The sequence below is a fragment of the Mobula hypostoma genome, chromosome 7 (genome assembly GCF_963921235.1).
Source record: "Mobula hypostoma chromosome 7, sMobHyp1.1, whole genome shotgun sequence".
NCBI lineage: Eukaryota > Metazoa > Chordata > Chondrichthyes > Myliobatiformes > Myliobatidae > Mobula > Mobula hypostoma.
In genome coordinates, this window is record NC_086103.1 from 133,871,025 (window position 1) to 133,891,305 (window position 20,281).

Below are 20,281 nucleotides of genomic sequence, written 5' to 3' on the forward strand. Positions count from 1 at the left end.
TATCCCTGACCAAGAAAACCTCCTGCTAATTGGATGGCACACATTCCATTATGATCCCTCATGTTCAACAGTAACCCAAACAGGCTGAAAGCAGAACAGCAGCTCTTACAGAGCTGCTAAATGAAATACCTACAGCATAACAGGAAAGATATGAACCAGGGCATTACAGTTAAATACTTTCCACTTGTCTGGATAAGTAACATCAACAGCTAACATCAAGGACAAATCAACCACTTGATTAGTATTCCATTCTTGATGGCATTTTACAAGTCTACGACATATGGTGGGAACATCGATTTAAATATCGTCACCAAGTGTCTCATTATCATGACTTACAAAAGTATTTCTGCTTTGCTACTGCAAGGTTGATATTTTGGAGCTCCCTATTAGCAATGTGGGAGTACTGTTATCGTAAGAATTGCAGCAGTTCCAGGAGGTGCCTCACCACCACCTTCTAAAGAATATTTGGGGAGGTTTAGTAATTACTAACCTCAACAGTGATGTATTTTATCACATAACACATGCACAAGTTTTCACACATTTGGATGAGAGATGTCAAATTCTAAGTAAAATTATATAATCAGTTGTTCTGGTACTCTGATGAATCTTTCTATATTTGGAATAAAGAAGCATGTGCAAGTAGTCTAAGATGAATGGACAAAGAAAGCCCGGAGACACAAAGGTCTATTGATCAAGTTCCCTGAAACAAGTTGATATTATCTAAAAGTCTACCCAAAAACCTTAAAAGATTACATACAAGTCATGAGGATGCAGCAACTATTTTTCCACTCCAATGAGTGGGAAATTAAAGTGAATCAAGTTTTTCATAAAAATAATTCCTACAGTATTTTTTGTTCTAATAATCCAAATGAATGGACATTGTGTTCCCCAATCTCCTATAATACCCATGCACCAAAATACCTGTGAGATTTCAGCATATTTTTTCAACATACTGCACAATCTGAAGCACATTGCGCAATAGAATAGTTCAATATGTTCTAGAGTGATAGTAATAAAGTCCAGCATAGATTGCCAAAACCTTTGCATTGTCTGCCAAGGTTGATTTCACCTGACAGAACAAATAAAAATTCAGAAACTTAACCTGATCACAATTTAGATTAACATACAAAATGCTAGAGGAACTCAGCAGGTCAGGCAGCATCAATGGACAGGAATAAAGAGCCAATAGTTTGGGATGAGACCCTTCATCACAATACAATTTCTCTTCCCGATGATGTGGCCCAATCAACTAAGTATTTCCTGCGTTTTCTTTCTTTATGCTGATATAACAATATGCTCATTAGGAACAAGGCATTCATCAAGTTCAAGCCAAAAGCTTATTTAGAATATGGTGAGATAAAGAAACCAACATGCCAAGGATGGCACTGATGACTTCCTATTAATTCAGAGGCTTTGTTTGTTTTAATATCACTAGCAATTTACAAGGTTATGAATAGGCATCTGTTAGTCTCGTGAGACCATGGATTTGCGCCTTAGAAGATTTCCAGGGCGCAGGCCTGGGCAAGGTTGTATGGAAGACCGGCAGTTGCCCATGCTGCAAGTCTCCCTTCTCCATGCCACCGACGTTGTCCAAGGGAAGGGCATTAGGACCCATACAGCTTGGCACTGGTGTCGTCGCAGAGCAATGTGTAGTTAAGTGCCTTGCTCAAGGACACAACATGCTGCCTCAGCTGAGGCTTGAACTAGCGACCTTCAGATCACTAGACCGACGCTCTAACCACTTGGCCATGCGTTATGAACATTAATAAAAATGTTTACATATATGAATCCTTTTAAAATATTTATGAAACGTTTAGAGCTACACAAAACAATCCTAGGATGTTATACCATTTTGCTCCATAGACTGTGTTCTCGCACTAATGACTGAATTTCAATTATCTGAAAGCAATCAATTTGAACTTTAAGCCTGCATACTTCTTGGATTCATTTAATGTACATGTATATTGAAACATACAGTGAAATATAGCTCAAAATACAAGTTTCTTCATTTATTCTGTCAATGGCCTGTTGTTACAAAATTAGGACTAGAACTGTTTGATGGAGTCCTACTACTCGGCTAGATAACTTTCTCTGATTTTAGAGAACTTAAGATCTTGGCTTTGGCAACATTTAGGCTTGCTTTAACAAGGGACAAATAAGCAGTTATACCATATCACAATATAGTTTGAGCACCCCTTGTTTGCAAGTCCAAAATCCAAAAATTTTTTGACCACTCACATGACTTCACAAATGGAAAATTCCATAAGGCATTGGGAAGGTACTAGGTGATGCCTGGATCTCTGCACACAACAGAGAGTTCCAAGAAGTGACCTCACATGTAATGAACAGAAGTTAATGAAAAACAGAAAAATTCAGCATAAAGTGAAAAATTAAGATCTTGATCATGTATTGAGAGAGTGGATTCATCAGTATCAGAATGAAAATATACCACTTTAATGGTATGCTGATCATGAAGCAAGCAAAGACCTATCACAATAAATTAAAAATTGAAAGTAATAGTGAATATTCAGAAGGCTGATTGCAGAAATTTAAGAAAAAGCACAGCATTATTTTTTTTTAAAGGAAGAGATTTATGGTGATAAAGCATCCACTGATGACGAAACAGGAATGAAAATCACGAAGTCACTAATGAAGATCTAACAGGCTAAACGGGTGCATCAGTACATACATGTGATGAACAAGTGTAAGACAAAGACTGCTTACCAGTAGCACATAAAATCAGAGCTGGAAATGATGGAAATGTCAAGTAGTCAATGACTGTCCACCTGGGCAGCCAAGGTAGTGGTAACTTACCATTCTGATGATTTAAATGCACACATTATTCTTTCTTACACAAAATTATTAAAACATTATATCAAAATACCTTCATGGTATATTAAAGGCTGTACATATCACGCACCATCAATTTACAGGACATGTCACTCAGGAACTTAGGCTCTAATTTTTTAGTGTGACTGTTTTACACTGCCATATATGTGCTATGTATGACTATTGCTATTGCGTTTTTCACCTTGGCCGCAGAGTAATGCTGTTTCAATTGCCTGCATTCATGGGAAATCATGTATGGTTGAATGATAATTAAACTTGAACTTAAATGGATTTTGTATTTAGACTTGGGTTCCATCCTCAAGGTATCTCATTATATAGAAGCAAATATTCCAAGATACGAAACACTTCTGACAACAAGCATTTTAGATGATGGGTGCTCAAACTGTAATATGGCATAGGTACTCCCTGCCATCCACTTCTGACTTGGTCAAAAAAGGCCAACATCACTAAAACGCCCACAACTTTTACAGTCACAACCAAAACATTAACTAAGCCAGCTATGTCAAAATACTGAAAAGAGCAAGAGATCTCTTGAATATTCCGAGAGCTGTTCATCTCTTGACCCCGAAGGCTCCCTTACTGTCTGCAAGGCTCAAGACAGGATGATAATTGAATACCCTCTGGTTGCCAGAGAGATATAACCATAACATTTAATAAAGTTAGCACAACCAATAGTAGGTGTGTTGGTGAATTGGCATTACTGCCCTTGGTTTAATATGTAGTTTGTCTCTAGCAATTCATCAAGCTTACAACTTTCAGTATCACTCAAGTTTCAATCTCTTCTGCCGGAAAAGATATTATCAAGCTTTACACCAGAATCAGGTTCATTATCACTAAAATATGTCATGAAATTTATTGTTTTGTGGCAGCAGTACAGTGCAATACTATACATTTGAAATACTCTGGTAAAGGTTTCACTGCTAACACTGCTTTCTGTAGCAGTAGTGTTTGGGTTATGGTTAAAGACTCGGGTGCTTTGGAATGTGAGCCGTCCAATCTGGGGAGCAGGTTTCTTTTGTGCGCCTCTCATTGGTGTGAGCTGGGGTCTTTGTTCAGCTGGAGATGAAGAGATAGGATGCTAGAGAGAACTGTTCGTAGGGTTCGACCCATTGGGGACCATGATTCAATGGAGTAAGGTGCAGCATTCACACAAACATAGATTTGGCGGGACCGGAGGGTGTATTCCCTAGACTTATGCAGGCCAAGGAAACCAAGGGCTTTCACATTATAAAGAGAAACATAAGTAGTGCAAAAATAGTGAGGTGTGTGGGTTCATAGTCCATTCGGAAACCTGATCGAGGGGAAGAAGCTGTTCTTAAAACTTTGAGTACGTGCCTTCAAGACTCCTGTACCTCCTCTCAGATGGTCGTAATGAAAAGAGGGCATGTCCTAGGTACTGGAAGTCCTTGATGATGGATGCTGCCTTTTAGAGGCATCGACTTTTGAAGATGCACTTGATGGTGGGGAGGCATGTACCAATTGATGGATCTGGCTGAGTTTAAAACCCTCTGCAGCTTTACCTGATCCTGTGCAGTGGCTCTTCCGTAACCAGAGGGTGATGCAACCAGCTAAAATGCTGTTCATGATGCATCTGTACTAATTTGTTAGAGTTTGGTGAAATACAAATCTCCTCAAACTCTTCATGAAATATAGCTGCTGGCATGCTATATGTTAAGGCATCAATATGTTAAGGCCCTGGATAGGTCTTCAGCGATGTTAACATCCAGGAACTTGAAACTGCTCACTCTTTTTTCCTGACACTCAATAAGCACTGGTGTCCCCTCTATTTTCTCTTCCTGAAGTCCACAATCAGTTCCTCGGTCTTGTTGATGTTGAGTGGAAGGTTGTTGTTGCAACACCACCCATCCAGCCAATCTATCTCACTCCTGTACTAACAGAAGAGTTTCAAATACCTCCCATTTTCCCCAACTGTACCTATAAAACACCTCCCCTTGGAAATTTTCAGTGTTTTATTGTTTTACATAATTGAATCACAATTTGGCTTTTTTTTGACACTGATCAACTGAAAAAGATTCTTTCATGTCAAAGTGAAAACAGATCTCTACAAAGTGATCCAAATTAATTACAAATATAGAATACCAAATAACTGATTGCATAAGTATTCAACCCCTTTAATATAACAAACCAAGTCACTGGTGTAGCCAATTGGGTTTTAGAAGTCACACAATTAGTTAAATGGAGATCATGTGTGCAGTCAAGGTGTTTCAATTGATTGTAGTAAAAATACACAAAGGTCCAACTGCTGGTGAGTCAGTATCCTGGCAAAAACTATACTATGAAAACAAAAGGAAGTTCCAAGCAACTCTGCAAAAAGACTATTGAAAAGTCCAAGTCAGGAGATGGATACAAGAAGATTTGCAAGTCACTGAATATCCCTTGGAGTACAGTTAAGTCAATCATCAAGAAATGGAAAGAATATGGCACAGTTGTAAATCTGCCTACAGCAGGCCATCCTCAAAAACTGAGTGACTGTGCAAGAAGGGGACTAGTGAGGGGAGACCACCAAGAGACTTATGACAACTCTGGAGAAGTCGCAAGCTTCAGTGGCTATGATGGAAGACACTGCGCATACAATAAATGCTGCTCAGGTGTTTCACCAGTTGCAGCTTTATGGGAGCGTGCCAAAGAGAAAGCCACTGTTGAAAAAGGCTCACATGAAATCTCAACTAGAGTTTGCCAGAAGACATGTGGGAGACTCTTAAGTCAGCTGGAAGGAGGTTCTATGGTCTGCGAAACAAAAATTGAGCTCTTTGGCCATCAGACTAAATGTTATGTTTGGCATAAACCAAATATTGTACATCATCAAAAACACACCATTCCTACAGTGAAGCATGGTGGTGGCTGCATCATGTTGTAGGGATGCTTCACTGCAGCAGGCCCTGGAATGCTTGTAATGGAAGAGGGTAAAACGAATGCAGCAAAATATAGGGAAATCCTCGAGGAAAACCTGATGCAGTCTGCAAGAGAACTGCAACTTGGGAGAAGATTTGTTTTCCAAGCAAGATAATGACCCCAAGCATAAAGCCAAAGCTACAGAAGAATGGCTTAAAAGCAACAAATTTAAAGTCTTGGAGTGGCCAAGTCAGAATCCAAACATCAATCCAACTGAGAATTTGTGGCTGGACCTGTAAAGGACAGTTCATTTATTATCCCCATGCAATCTGACAGAGATTGAGTAGTCTTGTAATGAAGAATGGGGGAAAATTGCAGTGTCCAGATATGTAAAGCTGATAAAGACCTATACACACAGACTCAAGGCTGTAACTGCTGCCAAAGGTGAGTAATTATGCAATCAATTATTTTGAGTTTAATTTAGACCAATTTGTAGAAATTTGTTTTCACTTTGCCACAAGAGCCTTTTCTGTGGATCAGTGTCAAAAAAGCCAAATTTAATACACTGTGAATCAATGTTGTAAAACAAAAAAAAACATAAAAACTTCCAAGGGTTGGAATACTTTTTATAAGCACTGTATCTTACATTTCCTCCAAAACGCATTAAAGGACTGGATTACTTCACTGTAGAATTTACAGTTTTTTCAGCTATCTTTTAGAATAATAGTTATCATTTCTAGTCTTGGCTCAACATTTTAACCTAATCTTATAAAGGATAAAGATATCATTGGCCAAGCCATCATACATTGCCCCTGAACTGAATGGCTAGTAGGCTACTACAGAAAACAGTTAAGTGACATTCACATTGGTACAGTTGCAAGAAAAAGTTTGTGAACCCTTTGCAGTTCCCTTGTTTTCTGCATTAATTACTCAGATGAAGATCAGACCACATTTTATGAGTCACAATAATAGGCAAACACAATCTGCCTAAACTAATAATACACAAGCAATTGTACTTTTCATGTCTTCACTGAACACATTGCATAATCATTCACAGTCCAGGCTAGAAAAACCCCTTGTATTTAATAGCCAGTAGAACTTCCTTTAACAGCAATAACCTCTACCAAATATTTCCTGTAGCTGCTGATCAGACTTGCGTAGAGGCGAGGAGAAAGTTTTGACCATTCATCCATACAAATCACTTTCAGCTCATCAACATTTCTAGGATACCTTGCATGAACAGGTAGGTCTTCAGGTAACGACACAGCATCTCAATTGGACTAAGGTCCGGACTCTAACTTGACCATTGCAAAACGCGAATTTTCTTCTTTTTAAACTATCCTGCTGTTGATTTACTTTTGTGTTTTTGATCATTGCCATGCTGCATCATCCAACTTCTATTAATCTTCACGTGTAGGACTGCTATCCCGACATCCTCTTGTAAAATGTCTTGATATCAACAACTGGAAGCTGTCCAGGCCCTGAGGCAGAAACGCAGCCCCAAACCACAATGCTCCTTCCACCTTGTTGCATCACAGTTACGATGAGGTTTGGTGTTGGTATGCATTGCCTTTTTCCTCCAAACATAGCAATGTGCATTTCTGCCAAGAAGTTTAACTTTTGTCTCATCTGTCCACAGAACATTGTAGAGCATCCAGGTGGTCTTCTGCAAACCTGAGATGTGCAGCAATGTTTTTCCTCCATGGTGTCCTTCCATGACCACCATTGCTGTTCAGTGTTTTTCTTATTGTGGACACATGAACAGAGACTTTAGAAAATTCTAGAGATTTCTGCAGGTCTTTTGCTGTTAACCTTTGGGTTCTTTTTCACCTCCTTCAGCATTGCTCATTGTGTTCTTGGTGTGATCACTGCAGGACACCCACTCCTAGGTAGGGTAGCAGCAGTACTGAATTTCCTCCATTTGTAGACAATTTCCCTTACTGTGGACTGATGAACACTCAGGTCTTTAGAAATGCCTTAGAAGTCCTTTCCAGCTTCGTGCATCTTTACAGTTCTTCTACTAAGGTCCTCTGAAAGTAGGTTTGATCAAGGCATGGTGCACATAAACAGATCTTTCTTGACAAGATTGCTCTGTCAGTAACCCGACTTTGTGTGTCTTTTTTATAGGGCAGGGCACCTCTACAACCCACACCTCTAATCTCACTTCATTGAGTGGAGCACCCGACTCCAAATAGATTTTGTAGAAAGCATTACCCCAGAGGTTCACATACTCTTTTGAACCTAGACTGATTATTTAAATGGTGTACTCAGTATTGACAAGAAGTAGAACTGTTAGTGTGTTATTAGTTTAAGCATTATTGTGTTTGTCTATTATTTTGACTGAGATGAAGATCAGACTACATTTTATGAGTAATTAATGCAGAAAATCAGGTAATTGCAAAGGGTTCACAAACCTTTTTTTGCAACCGCATGTCTTGAATCAAATACAGGCAAGGCACACATTAATGAATCAGACGAGTTTTTATAACAAGCCACTAAACTTCATGATCACCTTCACCGATGCCATATCTTCCTCTCTAAATTTATTTAATTATATGAACTTAATTTCCCTAGCTGCTGTAGTGGGGCTTAACCTTGTGCTTTCAGAACAATAGGCAAGTCTGGATACCCGTGCAGTAACAATGATCAGGTGACAGCCTTCCTAGTGACCCTGTAGCACTGTTGCCCTGCTGAATGCAATGAATTCATGGTTGTGTTGGGAGATAACCAAATGAGCAACTTGTTTATATTTCTATTTCAGCACCTGAGCCATCAATCTGTGCTGTGAAACTAATCTCACTGTCATGTTGCAAAAATCACAGAAACAGAGGCGATGGGGATAACTGCCATTGACACTTACCCGCCAGTTATGATGGCGCCTAGGTCCTGCTCCCCCAAAGCTGTACTTAGGCTTGGCACCTATGCCCATAGTATCAAAATTAACTTCCCTTGTCTGGAAGGTACAGGAGACAGAGGCTGAAAAGAGAGGTGGTGGCCACCTAGACAGTAAGTGGGAAAAATGTGTTTATATTTGAATGGGCAGAACTTAGAGAAAACTGGATTATTCAACACAATTGTGGTAATGAGCAAGATGAATCGCAAATATAAAGGGAATTTTTTTGCAGAAAAATAGAAAAAAAGATTGATTTATGAATTCTAGTGATGCCTTTGTTTAAAAAGCTGGGTAAAATATCATCCATTTTCCTAAAATGAAAATTTGAAAATAGAAGGCTCTCCAAAATCTCCTGTACTTTCAAAAGATTGCTTAGTATATTACTCTGAATCTCCTTAAAAGCTCATGATTCACATTTAATACCTATGACATTAAATATATAAATCTATTTCCACCTTTCAAGGGCTCAACATTGACAAGAAACTATATTGTTACACGTGGCCAATAACATGGGTTTGTCAAATTATAAAGATTAATAATTCAGTTAAATGTAGCTCAATTCTAATCTAAACAGATAAAATGCAACAAAATTGGTATCTCCTATATATCTTTATACTATGAAAAAACCAATGTCTGGAAAAGAACTGCTGTATAAACCCCATGAGCTTTGGATAATATACCAAATTGCATGCACAAGCCACTGCAAAAGTGACAAATTGTACTCACTGTCAGACCTTCTCCTTGGAGAGCCTGTAGAATAAAGTTACTCACGACCCTGCCGTCATTCATATGCATGCGTGGACCAAATGTATTGAATATTCGAGCAACCCGAACTTCTACTCCTTCCTGCAATATTGATATGGAAAACATGCCTTAATATTATCAAGAAATAAAAAATATAAATGTACATATTGAACAAAAATATTTAAAGCTATATTAATCTAAACATATCATAATATTATTAATTATACAGCATTGCAAAACTGCCACTCATCTAAACATGAAGGGTTGAAGGATATTATATAATTAACTGAAACTGGTGTCCTTAAACAATATTTAAAATGTTATAAAAATGAAGCATGCCATTAACAGACCATACAGACCTCTGCACAGTTAACATAGATCAAAGTGACATTTCAAATCATAGAACACATACATCAGAATATCTAGTATGGACTCCAAATACATAAAAGATTCTCAAAGTATCATTCACAATGCGTCACATTTCTAAGTTACAGGACTACCTAAATTGTAAAGTTTAGCAAAAGTAATCAATGTATACCCAAGCTATATACTAACCTGCTTCATATAGGCGTAACACATTGTTTCAGCCACTCTTTTCCCCTCATCATAGCAGGCTCTTGGTCCAATTGGATTTACATGACCCCAGTAATCTTCGCGTTGTGGATGAACTTCTGGATCTTTATTGATTAAAAAAAATACTATTAGCTGAAAATAGATTAACCATTACATTTTATAAAATTCTGTCAGGGACATTAAAATGTATTTTTCTACTTGACTAGTCCAGATACTAAGAAAGAGGTTGTAAGAGCTGTAATTCTTGTCAACACGTATTACAATAATTTTCAATTTGAATTGGACACTAGCAAAAGCACATATTTGGGCAACATTAAACTCATAGTCCTGACCTAAATTCAAACAAGCTACCTTTACATACAATGTGCAATACATCTGTAACGGTCACAGAGGAAAGAACTGCACTTATTCTACCTACAAAACTTTTAAACACATTGTGGTCTATAATACAAGGGCCAAAGTCATATCAAACCAAATCTTCCTCTATTGTTCTAAAGAAACAACCCAGCTACCAAATTAGGTACCAAAAGAGGTGGGAATTCAATTTAAACTTTTAAGGATAGAGCACCAATTATGCACAGAACAGGAATAAAACCAGAAGCATTCGCCCATTCCAAGCCAGGATGATGATAAATCTTAACATTTCACACTAACTACCTTGGAGCCAGCAGGTGCATGACTAAATTCTCGTCTGGTGGAGATAAGGATCATCTCTGCTCTAAGATCATATATTATAAATCCACCCCATTGCCTATTACCATTGGGATTTGCATTCATAAGGGAGGACTACTTTAACCTGTAGATTAAATACTCATCATAGCCACAAAAAAATGCAGCTATTGGTGGTGGGGGGGGGGGGCGGGGAGAACAAATTTACACAAAGTCAGAACCTGGACAATAATTTATTTCTTCATTTCCACTGTTATCGAAGAATTCATTTTCACTGACACAGATTAATGCAGATGAATAATTGATAGGCAGGGTCAAAAGGAATACAATGTTAGAGATTGTGCATGGGTACCCAGCTCATTGGGAATGTGTTTGCTGCAATCTTTATGCAAGTAAACTGACATTTAATTCCAAGATTCCTGTCCTTTGCTGCACCTCTCATTCCTTATCATTTATTTAGGACAATTCATTCCCACTGATTCCATAGTGCCTCCTCTGATAACAAAGCCATGCAATCGTCGGCAACACACACAAAATGCTGGAGGAACTCAGGAGGTCAGTCAACATCTATGGAAATGAGTAAACAGTCGACGTTTCAGACTGAGACCTTTCTTCAGGACTCAATCATCATGCAATAATCAACACTGCAAAACCACACAGGTGGCAGAATTCTTAGTTTCAGTCTGCAATTAATTGGATGTTTTAAATTTAGAAGCTACGCTTAAGCTTGATATGTAGTTGACTGGTTTTATACCTGACACTCCCAGTCATTGTCCAAGATATTATCACTGATCTAAAGGATCTGTTAGGATCATTTTCATGTTAAATAATAATGCAAGTAAATATGAGATAACATGCAACTACCTTCCACTCATATGCAATGATAATAATGTATGATTTTTAAGATAATTGAATATTCCACTTAAGATGGAAGAGAGTCAAAGGCCTCAATGGCTCCATTGACACTGCGCTACCTCAGATCAGATTTTGTATCACTGACTTATATGCTGTAGAATTTGCTGTTCTGCAGCAGTGGCACAGGCAAGACAAAATTATCACAAATTACAAAAATGAACAGAAAAACAAGACAGTGTGCAGAAATCTGATGGCGGAGGGGTAATGTGTTGTTTCTCAATTGCTGAATGTGGGTCTTCAAGTTCCTGTACCTTCTCCTCGATAGTAAAGAGAAGAGGTCATATCACAGATGGCAAGGGTTCTTAGTGATAGGCATCGCTTTCTTGAGCGAACGGCTCTTAAATATGTCTTCAATGATGGGGAAGGCTATGCTCATGATGGAGCCAGCTGAGGGTAACAACTCTCTGCAGCCTCTTGTGATTCTGTGCATTGAAGGCTCCATACCAGGCTGTTATGCAACCATCTCTCCACCATGCATCTTTAGAAATTTCTAAGTCTTTGGTGACATACCAAATTTCCTCAAAAACCTAACAAAGTAGACAGTATGCCTTCTTTATGATGGCTGTGTTGGACCAAGATAGATCCTCTAAGATGTTGATGCCCAGGTACTTGCACCCTTTCCACTGCTGACTCCTAATGGATTAGGCTGTTTAATTGTTATCTTCTTTGCAGTTTAACCAATTACTGCTGGTCTTTTTTATAACTACTTATATACATATAACTGTTTAGTAAGTTTCCTAGTGGTCACAGTATGTGTATGCAGCTGTAACCCCCTTTGTGGTTACATCTACATCATTCTGGAAAGCTCTGGAAGCTTCTCTGGTGCTGCGTTATTTGAATAGGGGCCATCTGATTGGCTGACTCTTACCTGCAAATTTGAATGGAAGGTTTATTTTCCATGGAGTATAAACAAAGCTGACCATGTGGTGACACCATCATTTTTCATTCTTTTGTTTCTCTTGCCCTTCATTTACTAGACTAGATCTAGCTTTTAAAATTTTCTTTGTTCTATTGATGCTTAATAAAACAATAGTGAAGCAACAAGATTTGTACCACCTTTCTGCCTTCCAAAAGAAACTTTGATTAAAAACAGAATCCAACAATTTTGGCATAGTTAACAAAACAATGGTTGTGAAGATTTAAGGACATGGAAGAATCACAAATGAAGTGGAAATTTTTGGGGCCTAAACTAAATGAAGGTAAATGCTTCTTCTCTAATTTCAAATTGTCTGAGAGGACACCTAGTTCTGGCATCAGTACATCATTGGATGGAAGTTAGGAGTGAGGAACTACAACACTGCTAATTAAAAAAACCAGATCTGAAAAAACCAAGACGAGCACTGAAATTAATATCGGGCTCAGTGAAGGTAGAAGGCAAAAGTAATTGGATACATGCCAGCCACTGCAGGTGAGCGAAAGTGGTACCTCATGAGGACAATAAGCACGGTGGTTAACATGCTAGTAATTTCTGACACAGTGTCTACATTGCTGGCTACAGTGAGCAAATCATGAACCAACCAGAAGGCTTAGAACAAGTTGACAACTATTGTTCATTATGAAGTTTATTCTAGTATTATTTGTTGCGGTTATGCTTTTGCCAATTCCCCTGACTTACAATGAGTACAAATATTCATACTGATATGCTTTATCATAGCTTCCATCCGTTTTACTTACATCAGTCATCATTAATAAAATAGTTCAAACTCCTGCAAATGTGCCTACTAATCTATCTAACAATGATATAATCCAGTAAATACTTTGAAGAACATATAGCCTTTGCTATTTCCATAACTTAGGTAGTTCTTGATTATTTTCCTACTGGTCACAATATTTATGTGCAGTAGTTTGGTGTGTTCCCTAGTGGTTACATTTGTATCATTCTGGAAAACTCTGAAAGCTTCTCTGGTGCTTCATTATTTGGATAGGGGTTATGTGATTGGCTTTTATCTGCAAATTTGAGTGGAATGTTTCTCATCTATGGAGTATAAAAAAAGTTGACCATGTGACAATGTCATCTTTTTTTCTTTCTCCCTTCACTTACGAGACTAGACCTCCATCACTGTCCGTTTTTCAATTTTTATGGTTCTATTAACGCATAACAAACAATTGCAAAGCAACAAGTTTTGTGCCTCCTTCCTGTTTTCTGAAACAACCTTAAATAAAAACATCAGAATCCAACACTCTTTAATGAGGACTGGTGCGTGTTTCCCTGACCTTCCTTACCTCAAGTACACAATCTGAGCTTTGGTTCTGCTGACGTTGAATGTAAAGTTGTTATTGCAATACCTCTTGGCCAACCATCCTATCTTTGTCATTTAGGTAAAAACAGGGCAAAGCCCGATAAAAGGGAAAATTGCTTTAATCTCGATTGCTGACAAAAACAGGGTTTCAGATGTTTGTAATATTGCACTATAGATTGGCTGATTTCCCATATAATTTTGAAAGATATTTGGTCCAAAAAACTAAGTAATAACAACTTTCACAAGAAGAGCTGCAAGCCCAAGAAATTGCAAATGCTGAAAATCTTAACCAAAAGACTCAGGAGGGGAGGCAGCATCTGTAGGACGGAAGAAAAGAATGAATGTTTCCGGTTTAAAATAGTTTCTTTCCACGTATTTTACCTGACCTACTCGGCGTTTCCAGTCTTTCTTGTTTTTATGTCTGAGAATACAGTACACCCTTGATTGGCACAAGAATTGTTTGCAACATGCAAAATCTATAGACTCTGTAGACTTGCTTCCTTGTGGCACACTGCCTCAGAGGAAAGTCAACTCGCTGCATTAACTTTCCTTAAAAAAGGAATAATTAGTAGTAGAAATTCTAGTTCCTTAAACTGTGCCACCACTCAATCAGATCAATTCTATGCCCAGTCCATTTTGCCATCTTAACCCACATCTTCCAGATCCTTTCAGTTTTCAATATGCTGAATGAAAGATCATCTGCAGCTCTCTAAGTATTATAGCTTCATATCATCTATTTCCAAGGTGACCCAAAATTGCCACAAATTGGAACATAAACAAAAGGGCCATTAATAGTACTATTATTCCTAAATCATAAAATCCTTATAAATGACAACTGAAATGAGCTGGCAAAGTCAGCCCATTCCAACCCTCTGCTACCACACACATTGTCACAGAAGTTGGAGTAGTCCCACACTAAATGCATCAATCAACTGACCTCATCTCACCACCAAAGGTTTGCATTGCCCACCCCCAGTCTATCCAATGCTAGCTCTCACAGGTAGCGTCTCCACACCTAGCTTTGGGCAAGTCATTTTGAAGCAGTACTAGCAGAGAATATGTATTCACCCCAGAATAGATGTTTACACCAAGTTTGAAAAACAGCAGTACTATGATCTCTTAACACTGATTTCATGAATTCATGGCATGAATATTGATTTCTCCTTCCATTAAACAAATCCTCCCACCCTATCTTCCTCTATTTCCCACTCTGACCTTTTAATTCTTTCCAGCTTTGTATAACCTTCCCCTGGGTCCCCTCCTCCCCTGTAAGACCTCAACTTTTCCCACCCATCTAGCTTCACCTTTCACCTTCCAGCTAGCCTCCTTTTTATTCTGGCATCTTTCCCCTTCCTTCTCAGTTCTGCAGAAGGGTCTCGGCTCAAAGCGTTGTCTATCTATTAATTTCCATAGATGCTGAGTTCCTCCAGTGTTTTGTGTGCGATGCTTTTGATTTCATTAGTGTTGTGTTCCTGGGAAAACATGCTGAGCTCTTAGTAATGTACATTAGAAACAAAAGAATAAAAAATAAGAACAGGAGTAGGTCACCTGGATCATTGAGCCTTCTCCATTATTCAATAAAATCGTGTCTGATCTGGTCACGGACTCGGCTCCACATATCTGCCTTTTCCCCATAATCTTTAATTGCCCTGCTATTTAAAAATCTATGTAACTATGCATTAAGCATATCTGATGAGGTAGCCTCTAAATGTTTCAATGGGCAGAGAATTCCACAGATTCACTGCTCTCTAGGAAAAGCAATTTCACTTCATCTCTGTCCTAAATCTATTCCTCCAAATCTTGAGGCTTATGTCCCCTGGTTCTAGTCTCACTTATCAGTGGAAACATCTTTCCATCCTTTTCGTAATTTTATATATTTCTATAAGATGCCCTTTAGACTTCTGAATACCAGCAACACAGACCCAGACAACTCAATTGCTCCTCACAAGTAATCCCCAATCTCCAGAAACAACCTTGTGAACCTACTGCTCTAAAGGCAGGATGTCTTTCCTCAAGTAAGGAGGACAGAACTCCATGCAGTACTCCAGGTGCGGCCTCACCAGTACCATATGCGCTTGCAGCATAACCAATCTGTTCTTAATTTCAATCCCTCTAGCAAAGAAGGTTAATATTCCATTTGTCTTCTTAATAATCTGTTGCACCTGTAAATAATCTTTTGCTATTCATGCACAAGCACTCCAAAGTCCTTCACAAAAGCATGCTGCAATTTTCCAACATTTAAGTAATCTGAACTTCTATTTTTCCTTCCAAAGTGGATAACCTCAAATTTATCAAGGCTGCATTACATCTGAGAACCTTTGCCCACTCACTTAACCTATCTATATCTCTCTTCAGACTTTGCACATCCTCTGCACAATTTGCTTTTTCACTCAATATAGTATTATCAGCAAACTTAAATACGTTACACTCAGCCCCCTCTTCTAAATTATTAATGAATATCGTGAACAGTGACAGGCCCAGCATTGCCACCAGTGCCACTCCACTCACCACTGAGAAACACCTACTTATCCATTGCTCTAGTCTCCGGAGGTGCACTTTTTTTGTATGCAGTTTGTTTTGCTTGAACATCACTTCTTGTACATAAAACTTTTTTCTATATCACTTCTGGCATGGGTTAATTGGATTTCAACTTGACGCACATGATAGAAAGCCACCCACCTCCATCTACTCTTTATTTGCCCTAGAAACAGCAATATCTGAGTCTTCAGTTTTGTTACTATTGATAAACATTTAGTAATGTACTTTAACACTTTTACTTTATTATTTTATTGTCGCCAAACAATTGATACTGGAGCATACAATCATCACAGCGATATTTGATTCTGTGCTTCACGCTCCCTGGAGTACAAATCGATAGCAAATACAATAAAAATTTAAATTATAAATCATAAATAGAAAATAGAAGAGAAAGTAAGGTGGTGCAAAAAAAAAACCGAGAGGCAGGTCCGGATATTTGGAGGGTATGGCCCAGATCTGGGTCAGGATCCGTTCAGCAGTCTTATCACAGTTGGAAAGAAGCTGTTCCCAAATCTGGCCGTAAGAGTCTTCAAGCTCCTGAGCCTTCCCCTGGAAGGAAGAGGGACGAAAAGTGTGTTGGCTGGGTGGGTCATGTCCTTGATTAGCACTGCTCCGACAGCGTGCGGTGTAAAGTGAGTCCAAGGACAGAGATTGGTTTGTGTGATGTGCTGGGCTGTGTTCACGATCTTCTGCAGCTTATTCCATACCAGGTTGTGATGCACCCTAGAAGAATGCTTTTATGGTGCATCTATATATTTTAAAGTATTATATTTATTGCTGATTGTTGATATCACTGCGTCAAGAGTTTAAACTCAGTTACACAGCATAGTTATGGAGTGTTGTGAGTGAGAGAGCACGCAAGAGAGAATAACCTTGGTTAACACTGATTGCAAGAATTCAGGTGCATGGCGATTCTGTATTGAATTTAATAAGCTTTTAACAAGTTTCACAAGCAAGATCTAATTAAAAACCCTGAAGGAAGCTTCGATCTCGGGTGATTTTTGAGAAAGTCCTTAACTCACCGCATAGCTTTGCATATCCACACTGTGAGGGCTACAGAGTGAAAAGATAACTCCCGTTCAAAGCATCGCCCAGACGTCAGACGCACCTGAATGCTGTACACAATGTCAGCTTCCGACCTGAGTAGCGCTGATCACCAAGACCTGGAAGACAGGTCAGAATATGGCGGATCGATCGTGTAATTGTAATGCTCAAAGAAATTCACGATTAGCATAGCTACAGCACGAGCTTGCTCCAGAGCCAAAGTGGCAAGAATGAGAGCAGCTTATTCTAAACACAATGTTGAGATGCAAATGGAGAAAGCTTGTATAGACATGGTGAGAGCACCTGTAAACGCTATGTTAGGTGCACTCAAGGAAGACCATGAAGCTGAAGCTGCATTAGCAGGGGCAATGGTATATGGAGCAGTAGCTGACTTAGGCACTGTCGAGTCTATAACCAGAATGGGACTTCTGGTAAGAGGGCGATAGGTTAATTGCTTCAATTTGTCGCTCCGTTTCATTTCTTACCTCCTCACTTCTTATCTTCCTTTTTCTGCCCCAGACTGCTAATTTTTTTTTTTGGTTCTCCTACCTGCCTGTGAATACATCTGTCCTACAATGGCCTTCAAGCCCTCTAAAGCTGGGAAAAAAGAAGTCTCTGCGACGGCCTCTGGCTCCTCTACCGACATTATCGCCATTCTGGACCAGCACCGTCAAGAGATTATATCTGAACTTAAGTCTGAATGTAAGTCTTCCTTCAATTCGTTGGAGTCAAAATTGGATCAAATCAATTCCAAAGTGAAGGATCATGCCGTTCATCTCTCTCATTTTGACTTAGAAACTGAAGATTTAAAATGTCGTGTTCAGCAGCTGGAAGCCGTTTGCTCTAATTTGAGTGAGAATAACACCAAGTTATCATCAAAAATAGCTGATCTCGAAGGTCGGAGCAGAAAGCATAATCTACGAATCCTCGGTCTGCCAGAGGCTATCGAAAACAGAGCTCCTGTTGAATTCTTTTCCTCTTTACTTTGTGAGATTTTAATTGGGCTACCGGCCACCCCCAGTTATACTTTGTTTTCATCGCTATCAGGTGAAAAACCTTTTGATTATGGAAGCACATCGGAGAGGAAAATTGCATTACAAGGGCCATCCCATTCGTATTGTTGAAGATTATGTTCCTCAAGTTTTGAGGCTGCGTGCCGAATACAAAGGTGTTATGAAAGAATTTTACAATTGTGGATTCAGGCCCTCACTACATTACCCTGCCCATCTCTGAATAACTTTTAGTACTGGGGACAAAAAATGGTTCAACTCTGTTACAGAAGCTCAGGAATTCATCGAAAGTCTCCCTGCCACTGCGATTTCTTCAGACTCGATTTGATTATTTAAAATGGCTGATTACTTTTTTTTCCTCTCTCCTTGGTTTTTTTATTTTTTGTTTTCCTTTTAAATTAAATTTTTAAATTACTGAAAATGGTTTATTTCTGGTATAAGAAGGTCAGAAATTTATCGAAAGTTTCCTTGCCATTGTGATTTCTTCAGTCTCGATTTGATTACTTAAAATGGTCGATTACTATTTTTTTTCTCTTTTTTATGTTTTGTTTTCCTTTTAAATTTAATTTTTAAATTACTGAAAATGGTTTAACTCTGCTATAAGAGGTTCAGAAATTTATTGAAAGTCTCCTTGCTATGGCGTCTCCTTCAGACTCGATTTGATTATTTAAAATGGCCGATTGGTACTTTTTCTTCTTTCTTTTTTTTATTTTCTTTTTAAACTTAATTTTTAATTACTGAATAATTTTTTATTTTTTTCGCAGGTATGGTACTCTGGATTATTATTTCAAGTTAAATCTAATACTTTTTGATAGTACTGTTTTCTTTTTTTTCTTTATGTACAATTTTAATTCAAAGTGCATAAGCTCTCTTTTTTTTGTGAACTGTTAATTAAACAGAGCTCATGAAGATATTCAGAAACTAGAAGTTGGGTTTAGGGGTAGTTTTTTTCTGAAGAACTTGCTGCTGTTCTTTGGTAGCTTTCTTGCTTTGGGACCGGTGGGGGGAGGGGGGGGGGTTTCTTAGTGCCAACACTATTTAAACAACCCTTAGTTATTCTTTGTTACTCAGGACTTCCTTTTTGTCCTGATTTCCTTATTTTATATTTTTGCCCCAGAGCTGTTATTAGAATGTTTGTTCATATTTATGCCTACTACCCTATATGCTTTTTTAAAATATGACAATGGTTAGCCCGTTGAATCTTATAAGTTAGAATGTTAAGGGATTGAACCATCCTGTTAAAAGAAGGAAGATGTTTTCACATCTCAAGCAGCTCAAAGCTGACATTGCTTTTTTGCAAGAAACACATATTCGTAGTTTTGATAACTCTCGCCGTATGTCTAGGTGGGTGGGACAGCACTTCCATTCTGCTTTACCGGCTAAAGCCAGGGGGGTTTTGATCCTTATTAATCAGAATGTTCCCTTTGAGCTTCACAACAAAATTTCAGATACAAATGATCATTTTATTATTGTCTTTGGGAAATTGTATAATAATAATAGGGTAGTCTTGGCTAACCTCTATGCTCCCAATTCAGATGATGTGGGCTTTTTTGATCGCTTTTTTCCTTTATTGCCTGACTTGAGTTTATATTCCCTCCTATTGGGTGGTGATTTTAATTGTTGGTTAGATCCAGTATTGGATCGATCCTCCTCTGTTCCTAGACTCCCTAGTAAATCTGCTCTATCTATTCACTCTTTCCTTTCTAATTATGGTATTTCTGAAGTGTCCATCCTACTGAGAGAGATTATTCCTTTTTTTCACATGTCCATCATGCTTTTACTAGAATTGATTATTTCTTAATGGATAATCAGCTGATTCCATCTGTTCGCTCTTGCGATTATCAGAGTATAGTGATTTCAGATCACGCCCCAGTTACCCTGTCCATAAATTTCCCTGGTTTTCCTCAAACGAACAAACATTGGCATTTTAATCTGACCTTGTTGTCGGATAA

General features: G+C 38.4%; 1 protein-coding gene across 1 annotated transcript in view; it reads right to left on the reverse strand.

The window, feature by feature from the left end:
- Window positions 1-17,884, reverse strand: part of uxs1 (UDP-glucuronate decarboxylase 1) — a 61,222-nt gene extending 43,338 nt beyond the window's left edge. The window contains exons 1-3 of the mRNA XM_063054901.1: window positions 17,869-17,884; window positions 9,896-10,017; window positions 9,323-9,442 (exon numbers count right to left, since the gene is read on the reverse strand). Coding sequence (XP_062910971.1) covers window positions 9,323-9,442; window positions 9,896-10,017; window positions 17,869-17,884 — 258 coding nt within the window. The remainder of the gene's footprint in view (window positions 1-9,322; window positions 9,443-9,895; window positions 10,018-17,868) is intronic.
- Between the last annotated feature and the right edge of the window lie 2,397 nt (window positions 17,885-20,281).